The sequence below is a fragment of the Cyrtonyx montezumae genome, unplaced genomic scaffold (genome assembly GCF_038088225.1).
Source record: "Cyrtonyx montezumae isolate F1298 unplaced genomic scaffold, pur_monq_1.0 scaffold_12, whole genome shotgun sequence".
In the NCBI taxonomy this organism is placed as follows: domain Eukaryota; kingdom Metazoa; phylum Chordata; class Aves; order Galliformes; family Odontophoridae; genus Cyrtonyx; species Cyrtonyx montezumae.
In genome coordinates this window covers 12,903,634-12,918,134 of record NW_027071848.1, presented here as the reverse complement: position 1 = coordinate 12,918,134, position 14,501 = coordinate 12,903,634, and the positions used below count along the sequence as shown (strand labels likewise).

At 39.0% G+C, this 14,501-nt stretch overlaps 1 protein-coding gene across 2 annotated transcripts in view; it reads left to right on the top strand.

Annotated features, from left to right (window-relative positions):
* CWF19L2 (CWF19 like cell cycle control factor 2) overlaps nt 1–14,501 on the top strand; it is a 62,058-nt gene that overhangs the window by 30,022 nt on the left and 17,535 nt on the right. For both annotated transcript variants that reach the window (XR_010621839.1, XM_065730067.1), the window contains exons 11-12: nt 516–641; nt 3,399–3,536. Coding sequence is in view for 1 of the 2 variants with exons in the window: in XM_065730067.1 (XP_065586139.1) it covers nt 516–641; nt 3,399–3,536 (264 nt within the window). In the remaining variant the exon portion in view is untranslated. The remainder of the gene's footprint in view (nt 1–515; nt 642–3,398; nt 3,537–14,501) is intronic.

Genomic DNA, 14,501 nt, shown 5'->3' with positions numbered 1-14,501 from the left:
ACAAAAAAAAAAAAACAGTCCAACCAATCAATAAATAAAAAAACAAAACAAACAACACCCACCCCCAGAAACAAAAAAAAAAACCCAAACCAAAACCACTCATAAAAAACACAGCAGAAGTGGAAAATTGCTAGAGATTTGCACATATTTTTCAGGAGTACACCGTTGAGTTGCTTGTATAAATTAATTCAGTATTCTCTGCTGAAGTATTCAGAAGCATTGTGTTCCTTTTGGGAATGAAGCTTTATGAAAAAGAGCCAAGAATACAAGTTAAATTATTTTTAGAGAAACATGTTTAGTCTGGACGTGACTAGTTGGATACATTTTCAATATCCTGTTCATTTTCATTGTGTGTGTAATGTTAATAGTATCTTCTTATAATTAAAATAAACATGCAACAAGAAAATAATTTGTTCTTTAATCTTTAGGGTTTAAAATGTTTATTTGATTTGGGATTAGCTGTTTCTTTTGTTTTTTATCCTCTGTTTTAAAGTGTATCTTAAAACCTGTTACAGGCTTCAAGCCATCAAGAAGATGAGCAAGTGATCCTTGTCAGAACAGATCAAAGTGGAAGGGCATGGCCTGTGACTGCATCAGCTGAACCACAGGAGCCTAAAGGAGGACGGAGAAAGAGGCAGATGGTAAGTGTTATAAAAGTGAGTATTAAGGAGTGTAATTCTAAAATGATTTTGTAGATGTAGGGTGCAATAATCCATGTGAGTGTCTTATCAGAATGTCAATAGGTAGTTAAAAGTTCCCGTCAGATGATGATTGCAATTGAGTGATAGAGTACATATTTATTAAGCATATATTAAGTTTATTTTCAGACTTATATTTCCCTAGGGACCATTTTTAGGCTTATTTAAGTGTACTATCAGGTGGGTTTTTTCTTCTTTTTTTTACGATTATCACAGTCTCTTAGCTTAGTAGTTTATATTACATAATGTTTGTAAATAGTAAATTTTATCAGAGCTGAATTTCTAAAATATTCTCAGTGATTAATTTCCTTTTCTTCCTGATAAAAAAAATGCTGCTGCTGATAATAAACATTATGACCTAACCTTAATAGAAAAGTGTTTGGAGGGACAGCGCAAATCTTGGAATCTGAAACAGTGTTTTACTGTCTGGATATTTGCTTGCCAACAGTAAACTATTACTTTGATCTTGAGGCTGGAGGAGCATTCAGTACCTCTGTATTTCTAGTGTGTACTTGACTGGTAAGACAGATCAGTTATCAATAGTGCAGTGACAGCGTGAAATGTACAAGAGGTAAGAAATTTATTACTTTAAAAAATGAACAGTTTATTACTGTCCTCTTTTTGTTTTGGAAAAATGCCACCTTTAGCATATGGTTAATGACCATTTCCTACCATATCCCTCTTCAGTATTTAGCTTACTCCTGCTCTGAAGGACAAACTGTTTCTTTTGCACTCTAAGATGGCAGAGGTTTCACATTTATACAAATTTTCAGTAGTGTTTGTAATTTTCTTTTAAACTACAGTAAATAATGGAAATTACTGTTTGGAATATTCCATCTTTGGGAACTGATCAGCTGTTTTAGTGAATTGCTTTCCATCTTTCCTGAGTGGTAAGCTCTGCCAGCCTGAGTATATAAGTTCATAAGTTCATAAGGTTGGAAAGGACCTACAAGATCATCTAGTCCAACCATCCTCCTATCACTATCCCTACCCAACTACTAAATCAAATCCCTTAGCACCTCATCTAAACGCTTCTTGAACAGCGCTAGGGATGGTGCCTCAACCACCTCCCTAGGCAGGCCATTCCAGTGCCTGACCACTCTTTCAGAAAAAAAATGTTTCCTCAGGTCTAATCTAAATCTTCCCCGGTGCAACTTGTGGCCATTCCCTCTCGTCCTGTCATTATTTATCAGGGAGAAGAGGCCCACCCCCTCCTCACCACAACCACCCTTCAGGAAGTGGTAGAGTGCAATAAGGTCTCCTCTGAGCCTCCTCTTCTCCAGACTAAACAATCCCAGCTCCCTCAGCCGCTCCTCATAAGACTTGTGCTCCAGACCCCTCGCCAGTTTTGTTGCCCTTCTCTGAACACGCTCCAGGGCCTCAATGTCCCTCTTGTAGTGAGTGAGGGGCCCAAAACTGAACACAGTACTTGAGGTGCAACCGTACCAGAGCTGAGTACAGGGGGATGATCACCTCCCTGCTCCTGCTGGCTACACTATTTCTAATACAGGCCAGGATGCCGTTGGCCTTCTTGGCCACCTGGGCACACTGCCGGCTCATGTTGAGCCGAGCATCAACCAACACCTCCAGGTCCTTTTCCTCTCTACATTCTTCAGGCCATTCTGCCCCAAGCCTATAGCATTGCATGGGGTTATTGTGGCCAAAGTGCAGGACCCGGCACTTGGTCTTATTGAACCTCATCCCATTGAGCTCAGCCCAGCTGTTCAGCCTATCCAAATCCCTCTGAAGGGCCTCCCTACCCTCAGGCAGTTTGACACATCCTCCCAACTTGATGTCGTCTGCAAACTTACTGAGGGTACACTCAATTCCCTCATCTAGGTCATCAATAAAGATATTAAACAAGATGGGCCCCAAAACTGACCCTTGGGGGATACCACTCGTAACAGGACGCCAGCTGGACTTAACTCCATTAACTACTACCCTCTGGGCACAGCCCTCCAGCCAGTTCTCCACCCAGAGAAGAGTGAACCTGTCCACACCACGGGCCGCCAGTTTCCTTAGGAGAATACTGTGGGAGGCCGTGTCAAAGGCCTTGCTGAAGTCCAGGTAGACTACATCAACAGCCTTTCCCTCATCTACCTGTCTGGTCACCCAGTCATAGAAGGAGATGAGGTTGGACAAGCAGGACCTGCCCCTGGTGAACCTGTGCTGGCTGGGTCTGATCCCTTTATTGCCATGCACGTGTCGTGTGATCTCCCTCAAGATCATCTGCTCCATAACTTTCCCTGATACCGAGGTCAGGCTGACAGGCCTGTAGTTCCCCGGGTCTTCCTTACGGCCTTTCTTGTAGATGGGAGTCACATCGGCAAGCCTCCAATCTTGTGGGACCTTTCCAGATAACCAGGAATGCTGATAGATGGCAGAAAGTGGCTCAGCAATCACCTCTGCCAACTCCCTCAGCACCCTTGGGTGGATCCCATCCGGCCCCATGGACTTGTGGCAGTTCAGATGGAGAGCTGTAAGAGCTATAGGCGACGTTTTTACTTAGCCATACTGAAACAAATGAAGAAAAATGGAAAATTCTCCTTTCCTTAGGTTAAATAAAGCAGCAAGCCCAGTTGTTTCAGATATGTTTAGCTTGATTCTTCATTCTTTAAACTTGTTGAAATAATCAGGGTCTGAATTTTGTACTTAATCTTTCTCAGTAGGTTAATATTTATCTTCATTGTTTGTTTCCAGGTCACGACTCATGTAGATAAAGAAAGAGTAAGATATTTTCAGGATGATGACAGTATGAGCCTGCAGGATTTAGTCAAAAATGAGAAGATGAGAACAGCAGAAGATCAAAACGCATTGTTCATGCGTATGGCATCAAAGGTAAGATGTGATAATGTATTGGGTTTTGAGCATTTTACTATCAGAATTATTGATAAGACAATGAAGTCTCACTGCTACATTTGTTGCTTTCTATTGAAAATTCTGATTGTATTGAGTAACAAGTCAAATTTGTTGGATGATCTTGTTGACATTCTCAAAGTCATGGAAACGTGTGCATGCAGGAAATACAGTGCATTCAGTTCCTTCCTGACCAGATTGTTCTGCCTGTTTGTTTTAAACTTTTGAAGTGAATTCTTCTAGTGTGCTGTATGTTAATTTTTTTAATGCCCAACATAGTATGTTTTCCCCAAATTAATGATGAATAAGAACAGTGTTTTCTCAGCACTTAAAATCCTGGAGAGTACCATAAAAGTGATTTTGTATTTGTTTTTGTTTTTATATTCCCATTCTTATGGTGTTACTTGAAAGAGTCAGATAATGTCCAGTAGGAAATATTTAATCTGTTGTAATGAACTGTCTGGCAGAAAGTTCTTCTGAAAAGGTTATCAGAGCTTTAGATAGCAAATGGTGGTTTATGCATCTAATTCAGCTGCTTCTGGTAGCTCTCATTCTCTCCCACTATCATACTGAAGGGGAGGGGGAGAAGGAGGGGCAGAAATGCCCTTGAGATCCAGTTTTAAATAGATGTGTTGTTGCCAAAAATGACTTGTTTTGTTCCCTTCTTTACCCTCCTTGCCAAAAAAACACCTAATACCTTATAATTACTTAGGATATGTCTTGAACATGCAAACATGTATAAGTGAATGAAAATAAGGACACAGTAGAACTTCATACTAGTTTTCTCCTATACTAATAATAGTAGCAGAGAAAACTAGTATTTAACTCAAGAAACTTATTCTTCTTCGTATTATCTTGTCTCCTTTAATTATTTTCTTTAGATAAGGTATCTCTAATGAAAATTGGTGGCCCATTGTGTGTTTATGAAGAAAGGTATATACACATATAGCTGGGCTTAAAAATAAATGGTTCAAATCTAAGTATTGAAGATAATCTCATAAATCAGTATTTAAACTGAAATTATCTTTAACATGCTTAATTTGTCATGTGTTTTGTCTGATGCTTTCATGTGACCACTTCTATAAAATAGTTTACAGGCTTGCTTCAATTTTTGTGGACTGATTCTTTTCAGAGATGTGAAAATATAACCAGACTAATTCATTCTTGCTGAGTTTGATAACAGTAGAATTCCCTCTTCAGAGCACCTGGAGAAGCTGTCACACCTTAGTAGAGGTGACTTCTCCCAAAACAAGAAGTAATCATTTGTTTGGATTCTTCCAAACTCAACTGAAAGACCATTTTATGACAAATGTATATATCTGTAGAGAAATATTCTTAGCTTTTGAAATTTCTCAAACTAATAGAAAGTATTTTTTGTATGTGTATTTCCTGATCCCCAGTTTCTTTTTTTCTGAAAAGAACTCTTGCATGTTAAGTTACCATTTTTCTACTTTTGTTGCTGTGCTAGGTAATTATTAATGTAAGGATTAAATTGTATGCAGGGAAGAATGGAAAAGAAGAAGGGAAAAACTTGGAGGGAGATCAAAGGCTTCTGTATTATCTAGTTTTCTAAGTCTCCAAGGGGAAAATTCTGATAATTTTAATTTCTTGTTCTTGCATATTAGGTTTTTTTTTGTTGTGGGTTTTTTTTTCAACTTTGAAATGTTGTGAATCCTCCTAGTTCTTGATGACTGAATACTCCTTATAAGAAAAGCCATACTTGGGATTCACTCAGCACAGTAATCAGTTTTCAACTGTGAGGACCTGAAGTATAAGAACAGGTTACATTTCTAATGATGCATCTATAGCTGGTATTTCTGCTTTTCATTTATAGATTGTTAGCATAACTGGGGACTGGACTGAGAATCTCGTGTTACTTTCTTTCAGTAGCTCCTTACCTCTTTTTCCTATTGTCTGTCCCTACTGCTAAAAGAGTAGGGACTAGAACTATTCAATTTGAAGAAAAAAAAAAATCCTGAATCCTGCGTGTGTAACTTTTTTGCATCTACAGTCTATTCCTTCAGGATTTAAGTTACTTGCATTGCAAGGTTTTCTGGGACATTGTGGAAATTTGATCCAGGTAGGAATGGCACAGAAATGGCTGGGCATTGGCTTGTAGCTTATTTTAAAAATAAAGATTCTGTAGAAGTGATCATGAACTTGGGCAACTGAACTTCTGCATATATATGGTAGAGAAAATAACAGTCTTTATCTTCTGAAGAGAAGCATTTCCCCCTCCAGCCTCCAAAAGAAGCCTTGTTTAATGAGTCTAAAAAAGAAGTATTATATGACAAAAGATGATGAAAGTGCCTTCCAATAGGATACAAACACCGCAGCGCAATAACAGATTAAAAAAAAAATTATCTCACCCCTTCTAATGACCAATGGCAACCCAAGAGGAATGCAGTCTGTATCCAAAGATACTACTTCCTCAGCTGCTAACCCTTAAATGAGGGTGAAGCAGCATGAATCCAGGCTTCACTCTCAGACACTCAGGTACATTGCTTGCACCTGAGCTCCCTGGGCAATATCCATGCCTTCTCACCCAATGCTCAACCACTGGTTCAGACTGTGACCTGGCAGTTCTGCTATAGAGAAAATGCTTGCAGTCTGTTAAGAAGCCTACCAATAAATGTTAACTGCAAATACATGCTACTGACAAAGCAGTTTAAGGGAGAGAATGCCTTCCTGAAATGGAATACAACTTTTATTTAAAAATAAATCCAAAGATGGATGAATAGAAAAGTCAAGTGCTTTTGGAGATTAAAAAGAAAATAAAATCCATAATCCAACCACTATTTTAAAAGTACTCTCCAAATCCAGGTAAGAGGAATGGAAATAGCCTGAGTCTAGCAGGCTATAGAAGTAAGCTTTGCTAAGAAAGACTGAAAAATGATCTTGAGGGAATTATATTGAGTCAATATTTTGAGTTTGCTAATACCAAAAAAACAGAGATTAAACTCACTAGATGTTGCCTGCAGAAATGATGCATTAAAATGAACACATTGAGGTATAAACAGAGCATGTAGGAAAGATAAGTGATTGATAGAAGAACTACTTGAATTTGAGGAGCAGCTGTGGGAACTGGGACTTATTTAGCTTGAAGGAGGTTGAGGGGAGACCACATTACCCCTTGTAGAGTGAATACCCTGAATCAATAGTACCCAAACAGTACAATGAAGATGGACAGTATATTTTTTGGATGGATTATCCAGATTGTATAAAGATGCCCAATAAATTAGGAAGGGCTCACCTGTCACCAAAGGTCAAGGCTTGCCTGAAACTCCACACGGGAGAGATCATAGAATCATAGGGGTTGGAAGGGACCTAATGAGATCATCGAGTCCAACCCCCCTGCCAAAGCAGGTGTCCTACACCAGGTCACACAGGTAGGCATCCGGGCGGGTCTTGAATATCTCCAGAGAAGGAGACTCCACAACCTCCCTGTGCAGCTGTGCCAGTGCTCCGTCACCCTCACCGTAAAGAAGTTCTTGTGCACATTCGTGCAGAACCTCCTGTGCTGCAGTTTCTGTCCGTTCCCCCTTGTCCTGTCTCCACACACTGCTGAAAAGAGTCTGGCCTCACCACTTTGTCCCTCACACCTCAGATATTTATAAACCTGGATCAGGTCCCCTCTCAGTCTTCTTTTCTCAAAGCTAAAGAGACCCAGTTCACTCAGCCTTTCTTCATAGGGGAGATCCTCCAGGCTCTTCACCATCTTTGTGGCCCTCCGCTGGACTCTTTCCAAGAGATCCCTGTCTTTTTTATAATGGGGAGCCCAAAACTGGACACAGTACTCCAGATGAGGCCTCACCAGGGCAGAATAGAGGGGGAGGATCACTTCCCTTGACCTGCTGGCCATGCTCTTTTTAATGCATCCCAGAATGCCATTGGCCCTCCTGGCCACGAGAGCACACTGCTGGCTCATGGTCAACCTGTTGTCCACCAGGACACCCCTGTCCCTCTCTACAGAGTTCCTCTTCAGCAGGCCATCCCCCAGCTTGTACTGGTGCATGCAATTATTCCTCCCTAGGTGCAAGACTCTATGCTTGCTTTTGTTAAACCTCATCTGGTTTCTGACTGCCCAGCTCTCAAGCCTGTCCAGGTCTTGCTGAATGGCAGCACAGCCTTCAGGCATGTCAGCCAATCCTCCCAACTTTGTATGATCAGCAAACATGCTGAGGGTGGCCACTATCCCCTCATCAAGGTCATTGATGAAGATGTTGAACAAGACTGGACCCAGCACGAACCCCTGGGGGACACCGCTGGTTGCAGGCCTCCAACTGGACTCTGCACCGCCAACGACAACCCTCTGCACTCTGCCAGTCAGCCAGTTCTCAACCCATTTCACTGTCCACTCATCTATCCCACACTTCCTTAGCTTTGTTATAAGGATGTCATGGGAGACAGTATCAAATGCCTTGCTGAAATCAAGGCAGACTACATCCACCACCCTCTCCCCATCCACCCAGACAGTGACAACATCATAGAAGGCCACCAGGTTGGTCAAGCATGACCTTCCCCTGGTGAACCCATGCTGGCTACTCCTGATAACCTCCTTTTCTTCCAAGAATCCAAGATCTCCAACAAGAGATTCTTCCTCATTGGTGGTCAGCCCTAAACCAGGGTCTAGGAGAGATGGAGCCTGATTCCGCACCTTCCGGTCATACAGGTGAATTGTCTTCACCTGTGCTCCAATGGTTGACTCAGTGCTCACCTCAGGTGATCAATCAGTGGTTCAGGCCGTGATTTAACGGTTCCTATACACCCCTACAGCTACTTGAAAAGAAGTTGCAGTGAGAAGGTTATCAGTCTCTTTTCTTGGGTATTTTCTCAGGTGATAAGTGAAAGGACATGAGGAAAGAACCTCAAGTTGCACCAGGAGAGGTTTAGACTGGGTATCAGGAAGAATTTCTTCATGGTGGGAGAGGTTAGGCACTGTAGGGGGCTACCCATGGAATTGAAAGAGTTGTGATTCTGGGATGTATTTGAGAAATGTAGATGTGGAATTTAGGGTTGTGGTTGAGTGGTGGAGTTTATCTTGGATGCCTTTTCCAACCTTGATGACTCTATGTTTCTATTATTAACTACAAACGGTCAGAGAGATTCCTTGGCATGAGCAATTATTTATAGGAAATAAATCATTAACTGTATCAGTGAAATGGAATTTAGTTCAATTACATAAATATTCATCATTTTAAACCCAAACTTGAATTTGAGAAGAATAAGAACAGATGACTAAAACCAAGTGGTCCTTGCTCAAGTGATCTGAAAACAGTCAGATGTGATGTTGCTGAACAAGGAACTGCTGAGTGGAGCCTTTATTCTTCCATGTTGCTGAGGAACGTGCCAATGATAATAACAATCCTTAAATAGAAAATAGAGTGCAGGAATAAATGCTTAATCTTTATTATAAAAGGAGTTTACTAGTGGACTCCATAGTAATCTCTTCTGTTTAGCATGTACAGAAACCATCTGGAAGAAGGGATAGTTTATAATCTGATATTTTGTTATTGTTACATAGTTATTCAAGTCTGTTAAAACTAGAGCTCACTATAAAGAATGGAAGAATTTCAAAACAGAAAGTGCTATTAAACTTACGTCTGAACTTATTCTTGAGATTCGCTTTAGAAAGCCACTGGAGAGAAGTACTTTTTTGAGTGGTGTGAGTCATCTGTCCTATTTGGTGTGCCTGTTGAATGATTTTATGTGTATAAAAGGAATTAAGAATATGAGCTCAGATACACAAGATTGTGCTGTAGACCTCTAAAATATGGAGAAAGAGATTCTATCATAGGTATCTTGACAGTAAATTCAGATGAAAGTCAGGATTGATACATATAGAATGGTGATTTGGAGATTATTGAGGTGAAATGGAGAATTATTAAGGTTGGAAAAGGCCCCTAAGATCATCCATTCCAACTGTCAACTCATCACCACCATGCCCTCTAAACCTTACTGCCACATTTAGCCTTTTCTTGAACACCTCCAGGGACAGTGACTCCCTGAGCAGCCTGTTCCAATGCCTCACCTCAGTGCCTCCCCTGCTACAACTTAAGCCATTACCTCTAATCCTAAATGAATGATGATGATGAAGCTGGGTGGAACCCATCTGTGAATGTAACACAACAGGCTGTTACTATTTCATTTGAAGGTAGTTGTGAGCCTGCAAACATCATCTCAGCACCAGTGTGATTGAAAAGATAAATACAATTTGGGGCATTTTGAAAGATGGGAATTTATGATCAGCTTCAAGCATGTAGTACTACTATAGTGTATCAATAATGCTCCCATACTTTGAAGGATACTCAGGAGTGGTTGAAGGCACAGAATGATGGACATTTGAAGAATACCAAACATTTTTTCAGCTTGGGTGGGGATAAGGAAACTGGTAGAACTCACAATTAGTATAAAAATTGTCATAGAAAGCAATTACTGCTGTTTCTAATAATGCATAAAATGGTCTTAGACCAGAGTTTTATGTGGTAGAGGTTTTCATTCAAGCAGAAAATGAAAGAAACTGTATTGTGGAGCACAGGATACTTTGAAGCTGTTAGAGAGAAAAAATACGATTGTTATCAGCAGTTTCGTTGGTAATTATTGAATATGGAAATCTAAATACAGTTGTGTCTCATGCTGAGAGAATTTTCCTCCGCATTGGGAGAATTGTTGCAGATGTGTAGCAGGGATGTCAATTGTAGAGGTTTTTCCCCGAACGTTTCAGCTTTTGCTGGAGATTGATTTTTGCAATGTAAATTATTCAGAATGCAGTACAGTGTACAGCTGAGTTTAGTGTACTTCATCTTATTATTTTTGTTTGTTCATTTGCTTTAAGGTAAAATTCCTTAGTGTTTCCAGGTTTGTGTATCTGCTTTTTTTAGTTTGTGATGGCTCTGAAGTTTGCAGTGACTTTGGATCAGCTGTACTGTGTTTCTTTTTTCTTAATAGACAAAGAGGCACCACATCACCTGATTTTGTTAGAATGAGCTTCATGACGAGCTCTTGGTTAAATCCTTTAAGAGAAAATTGAGAGCAATTGAGTAATTTTGCTCATCTTAATGAGCTAAATGAGCTAGAGCATGTGCTCAAAGTTCATCTTTATGTCAGTTACTGCTCAAGGGGAGGTTATGCTTTCTGCTGTATAAGCGCAATGTGTTTTTAGTTGTCTAATTATAATTTATGGTGCCAAAGACCTGCAGTCTCACATTTAACTTTCAGAGATTATTTTTTGGGGGTTGGTTTTCATAAGAAGAAATATTATAAATGCTAGTTTCTCTCCTTTCTTAAGATCTGAAATGCTTTAGTCATTTCTGTATAGCTCATCACCACAAAATGTGGTGATCTTCATCTGGTGGTAATTGTGTCTTCATCTTAAATTGAGAAACTGTCTCTAGGCATCTTCAGTTTTCCATATCTTTAGGTAGAATGCATTCTTCTTTGCAGCGTTACAAGGTCAGTGTTAGAATAAAGTGTTGGTTTCTGTATTTACTTTATAAACCCATACTGCACTACACATCTGTGTTGTTATCTGAGAGCTCAGTGAGACAATCTTCAAAAAGTCTCACTTCTCTCCTGTGTCGATTAAGCAAGGAACTTTTGTGTTCAGCAGGAACTCTAGCAACCAAACATCTTTTGTCAGTTTTGGTATGATAGCATGGTACACTACTTTGACACATATATATTATTTTCTTCTTGTGCCTTCATTTGGGCAGAAAACATACCCATAAAGTTATATCTGCCATCTTTTAGAAGAGCAATGGGAGGAAACTGCTGAAGGCCTGTAAATGATATCCTACCTAGGATGGGAGGGGGGAGATCCTATCTGTTAAAACTCTGCTGAGTAATTTCATTCATCTTACCCATATGAACTGCTTTTGTTGAGTTATTGTTGTGGTTTTCTTAGGTGTGGCTACTGAGATAGAGGAAGTTAACATTGCAGACAACTGCTTTAGAAGAGAGAAATACAGGGTGTATTTTACTGCAATCCCACTGGAAAATGAAGGTCAATAGGATATTATCTCATGCCTCACTCACGTTCAGCTTAGCAGACTTAACGTCTGTTGTGCTCAAATATGTGTCATAACGAATCTTTTATGCACCCATTAAGTCTCCTTTTTTCAGGAGCTCTCCAAGATCAGACAAAAGAGGTATGCCATCTTCTTGCTGATTTTTTTTGTCTGTTGAGCCTGTGTTTTAAATTAAGATGAAAAGCAGATTGCATTGTATCAGTTTGTTTTTGCTCATTCTTCATATTCTAGATTTGGATACACTGTTTTCTTAGCATTTTGTTGCCCTGCTACTTTTTGGCTTTTGTTTGCAGTATGTAGCACAGACTTCAGTTATCTCAGTTTCTAAGTACAGCCTCTGCCACAGCTGTCCTATGCATGGTAATATGAGAACTTAGAAACATAATGAAAAATCCCCATATCTTTGCTTTTCAGTGGTGAGGAAGCTTTTTTTTTTTTTTTTAATAACAACAATAAAATACCCAACACTAATGTTTTCAATACATGGAAAAAAGCAGGCCTTAACATCTGTTTCTTTCAAATTTGACTGCAGTTCCTAAGGAAAACCAAAAGTTTGAAGTTGATGTATTTTTAGTTTTTAATTTCTTCTGCAAGGAAAGCAGGTTGGCTTCTTACTGAGTAAAGGATACAAAAAAGGTAAATAAATAAATAAATTATATATAGATATATATATATCACTGACAGTTTGATAATACAGAATTTATGTGAAGTATTCAGTCTTTACTACTGTTAGCTTTAAGTAACTTCTCTGTAGTTCCTTGTGCCCTTGACTGTTACAAGTAGTTCATTTTTCCCAAATTCCTGCTGTTAAAACATACGTAATCCTTTCATTTCATCAATAGACGCTCGTGGGTGTATGGAGACTGATTTCTGGAACAGTACCTCACTAGAAATTACTTTACATTTGGATGCAGAAATTCTATTTGGGTTTTTTTTTCTTTGTTATTCAGTTTTACTAAAGGCAAGTGAGAAAGATTAATTCGTGTTGTTCATCAGACCATTTCAATTTTGACCTTAAATTAATTTTATTTAAAAATCTGCAGTAATTTGTGTAATGTGAATTTAAATGCTTAAGACATTTTTTTAGAGTACAAAATGGCATTAGTAATGCTGGCCTTCCTTTACGGATTTACTGAAGAGATGTGCTGGTATTACAGATTTCCAAGGAGGTAATTTACATGTTGCCTTTCCTTGTTTTGAATCTGTAAAATGGAAAATTGCTTTCAGCCTTATCATTTTCTCTTGCTGTGTGAACCTGTCTGTTGTATCTATTTGCATTTCCATCACTGTAAAAATAATGGGCTGCAAGTGCTTTACAAGCTAAACTGAAGAAGTGCAGGATGCTGCTGCTGCTACTGTTACGTAATAAAATGTTTTGTTCTTTCTTCACCTGGTGAAGCCCTTCAAGGGCAGCATTTAATAGACATGCTAACATTCTTACAAAGCTCTGTGCATTGTTGCTTTTTACATTTAATTGAAGATCTAAGTGTGCATGTGTTGTACTGTAGAAAAATTAATATGGGAACCTGAGAGAAAAATTGTTTGTCTTGTTCTGTGTTCCACTAGGCTGCAGCTGAGTGCAGGAAACAGCTTTCTGTGTGGATTGTGTGGACATTGAGTTCAAACTGTTTGTGGGAACCAAATCCAAGCCGTGAGAGCTAGGTTAGAAAAGAAAACTTTGGGGAAAAGAGGAACCCTGTAGGTGCAGCCCATGTTAAATGACCGTGTGAACCTTTTGTATGCTTTCTGAATTATGTTAAAATTACCAGATAAATGACAAATGAAGACTTGTGCAGGACAGCCTGTTTTGTGCCTTAAAATCAAGGACATGGGTAACTGTAAAGTTACGTGCTAGTCATTTGTACTTCTAACACCAATGTTCGGGGGTGGAAGGTATTTTCTTTGGCTTACGTTTCATTTCATTGGCTTGCAGATAAAGTTTTATCTGTCTTGATATCAAATTATAGCAAAACGTATAATATTCATTTCAAATAACTGAAATAAGGAGTGTGTTCCCTACCCACTGAACAGTAAGTAGTTGGTTATTTGTTCCCTAACCATTGAACAGTAGTTGGTTGTTTGCTCCTTGCTTGACTTTCTGCTGTTCAGAGGTGGCCCAAACTACCTTACTCATCAAAACTGTTTGTAATGTTCTCCTGTCAGAGGCAGAGACCTCAAAAATATGGTGGTGACATGTAAAAATTCTTTGATGCTCTTCATTTACTGTATTATTTTACTAGGAAGGGAATTTGGGAAATGCCTGTGTGGAATTTTTTGTTGAATTAAACCTACAAATTCATTTTCCGTGGTTGTAGGAAGGTCGGAGTTACGGCAACAAAATTAACATGGTAAGGTTTTATCTTAATATGGCTTGAGCAAATACAGTTTGAGATGAGAAATACTGATGAGAAAGACTTCTATGGTGATTTTGTTGTAAACAGTATGTTTAAATGTAAGCGTGGTGACATGTTCTTCTGTCACTCAGGTTTATATTCTGAAATAATAGTTTATTCTTTTTTGCAGCTTCCCAAAATATATTATGAATACAGCATTCCTCAAATATTAACTCTGTCCTTTAAAGTTGAAGACGTCAGCGTTGCCATGGCAATTTAAAATCAAACTGATACATTTTATACAATCTATAGAGGTTTTTCTCAGATTTTCCAAGGAGATGCACTTTTATTAGCTTATATGGAAGTAACTTCAAACATGATTGCGTTAAAGAAAAAAACAGAAGCAGTAGCTCAACACTTGGACACAAATAGAACAAGAAAATAAGCTGAAAATAAATCTGAGAAATGCAGGTATGTTGCTACCATGCTAATTGCATTCAATGGAATTAGAGGAAGTTTCAGAGGAAGTCTGAAGAGGAAAAGGTGCAATCAATGTATTATGTAGGAGAGTAGCCCCTGTTGATTAG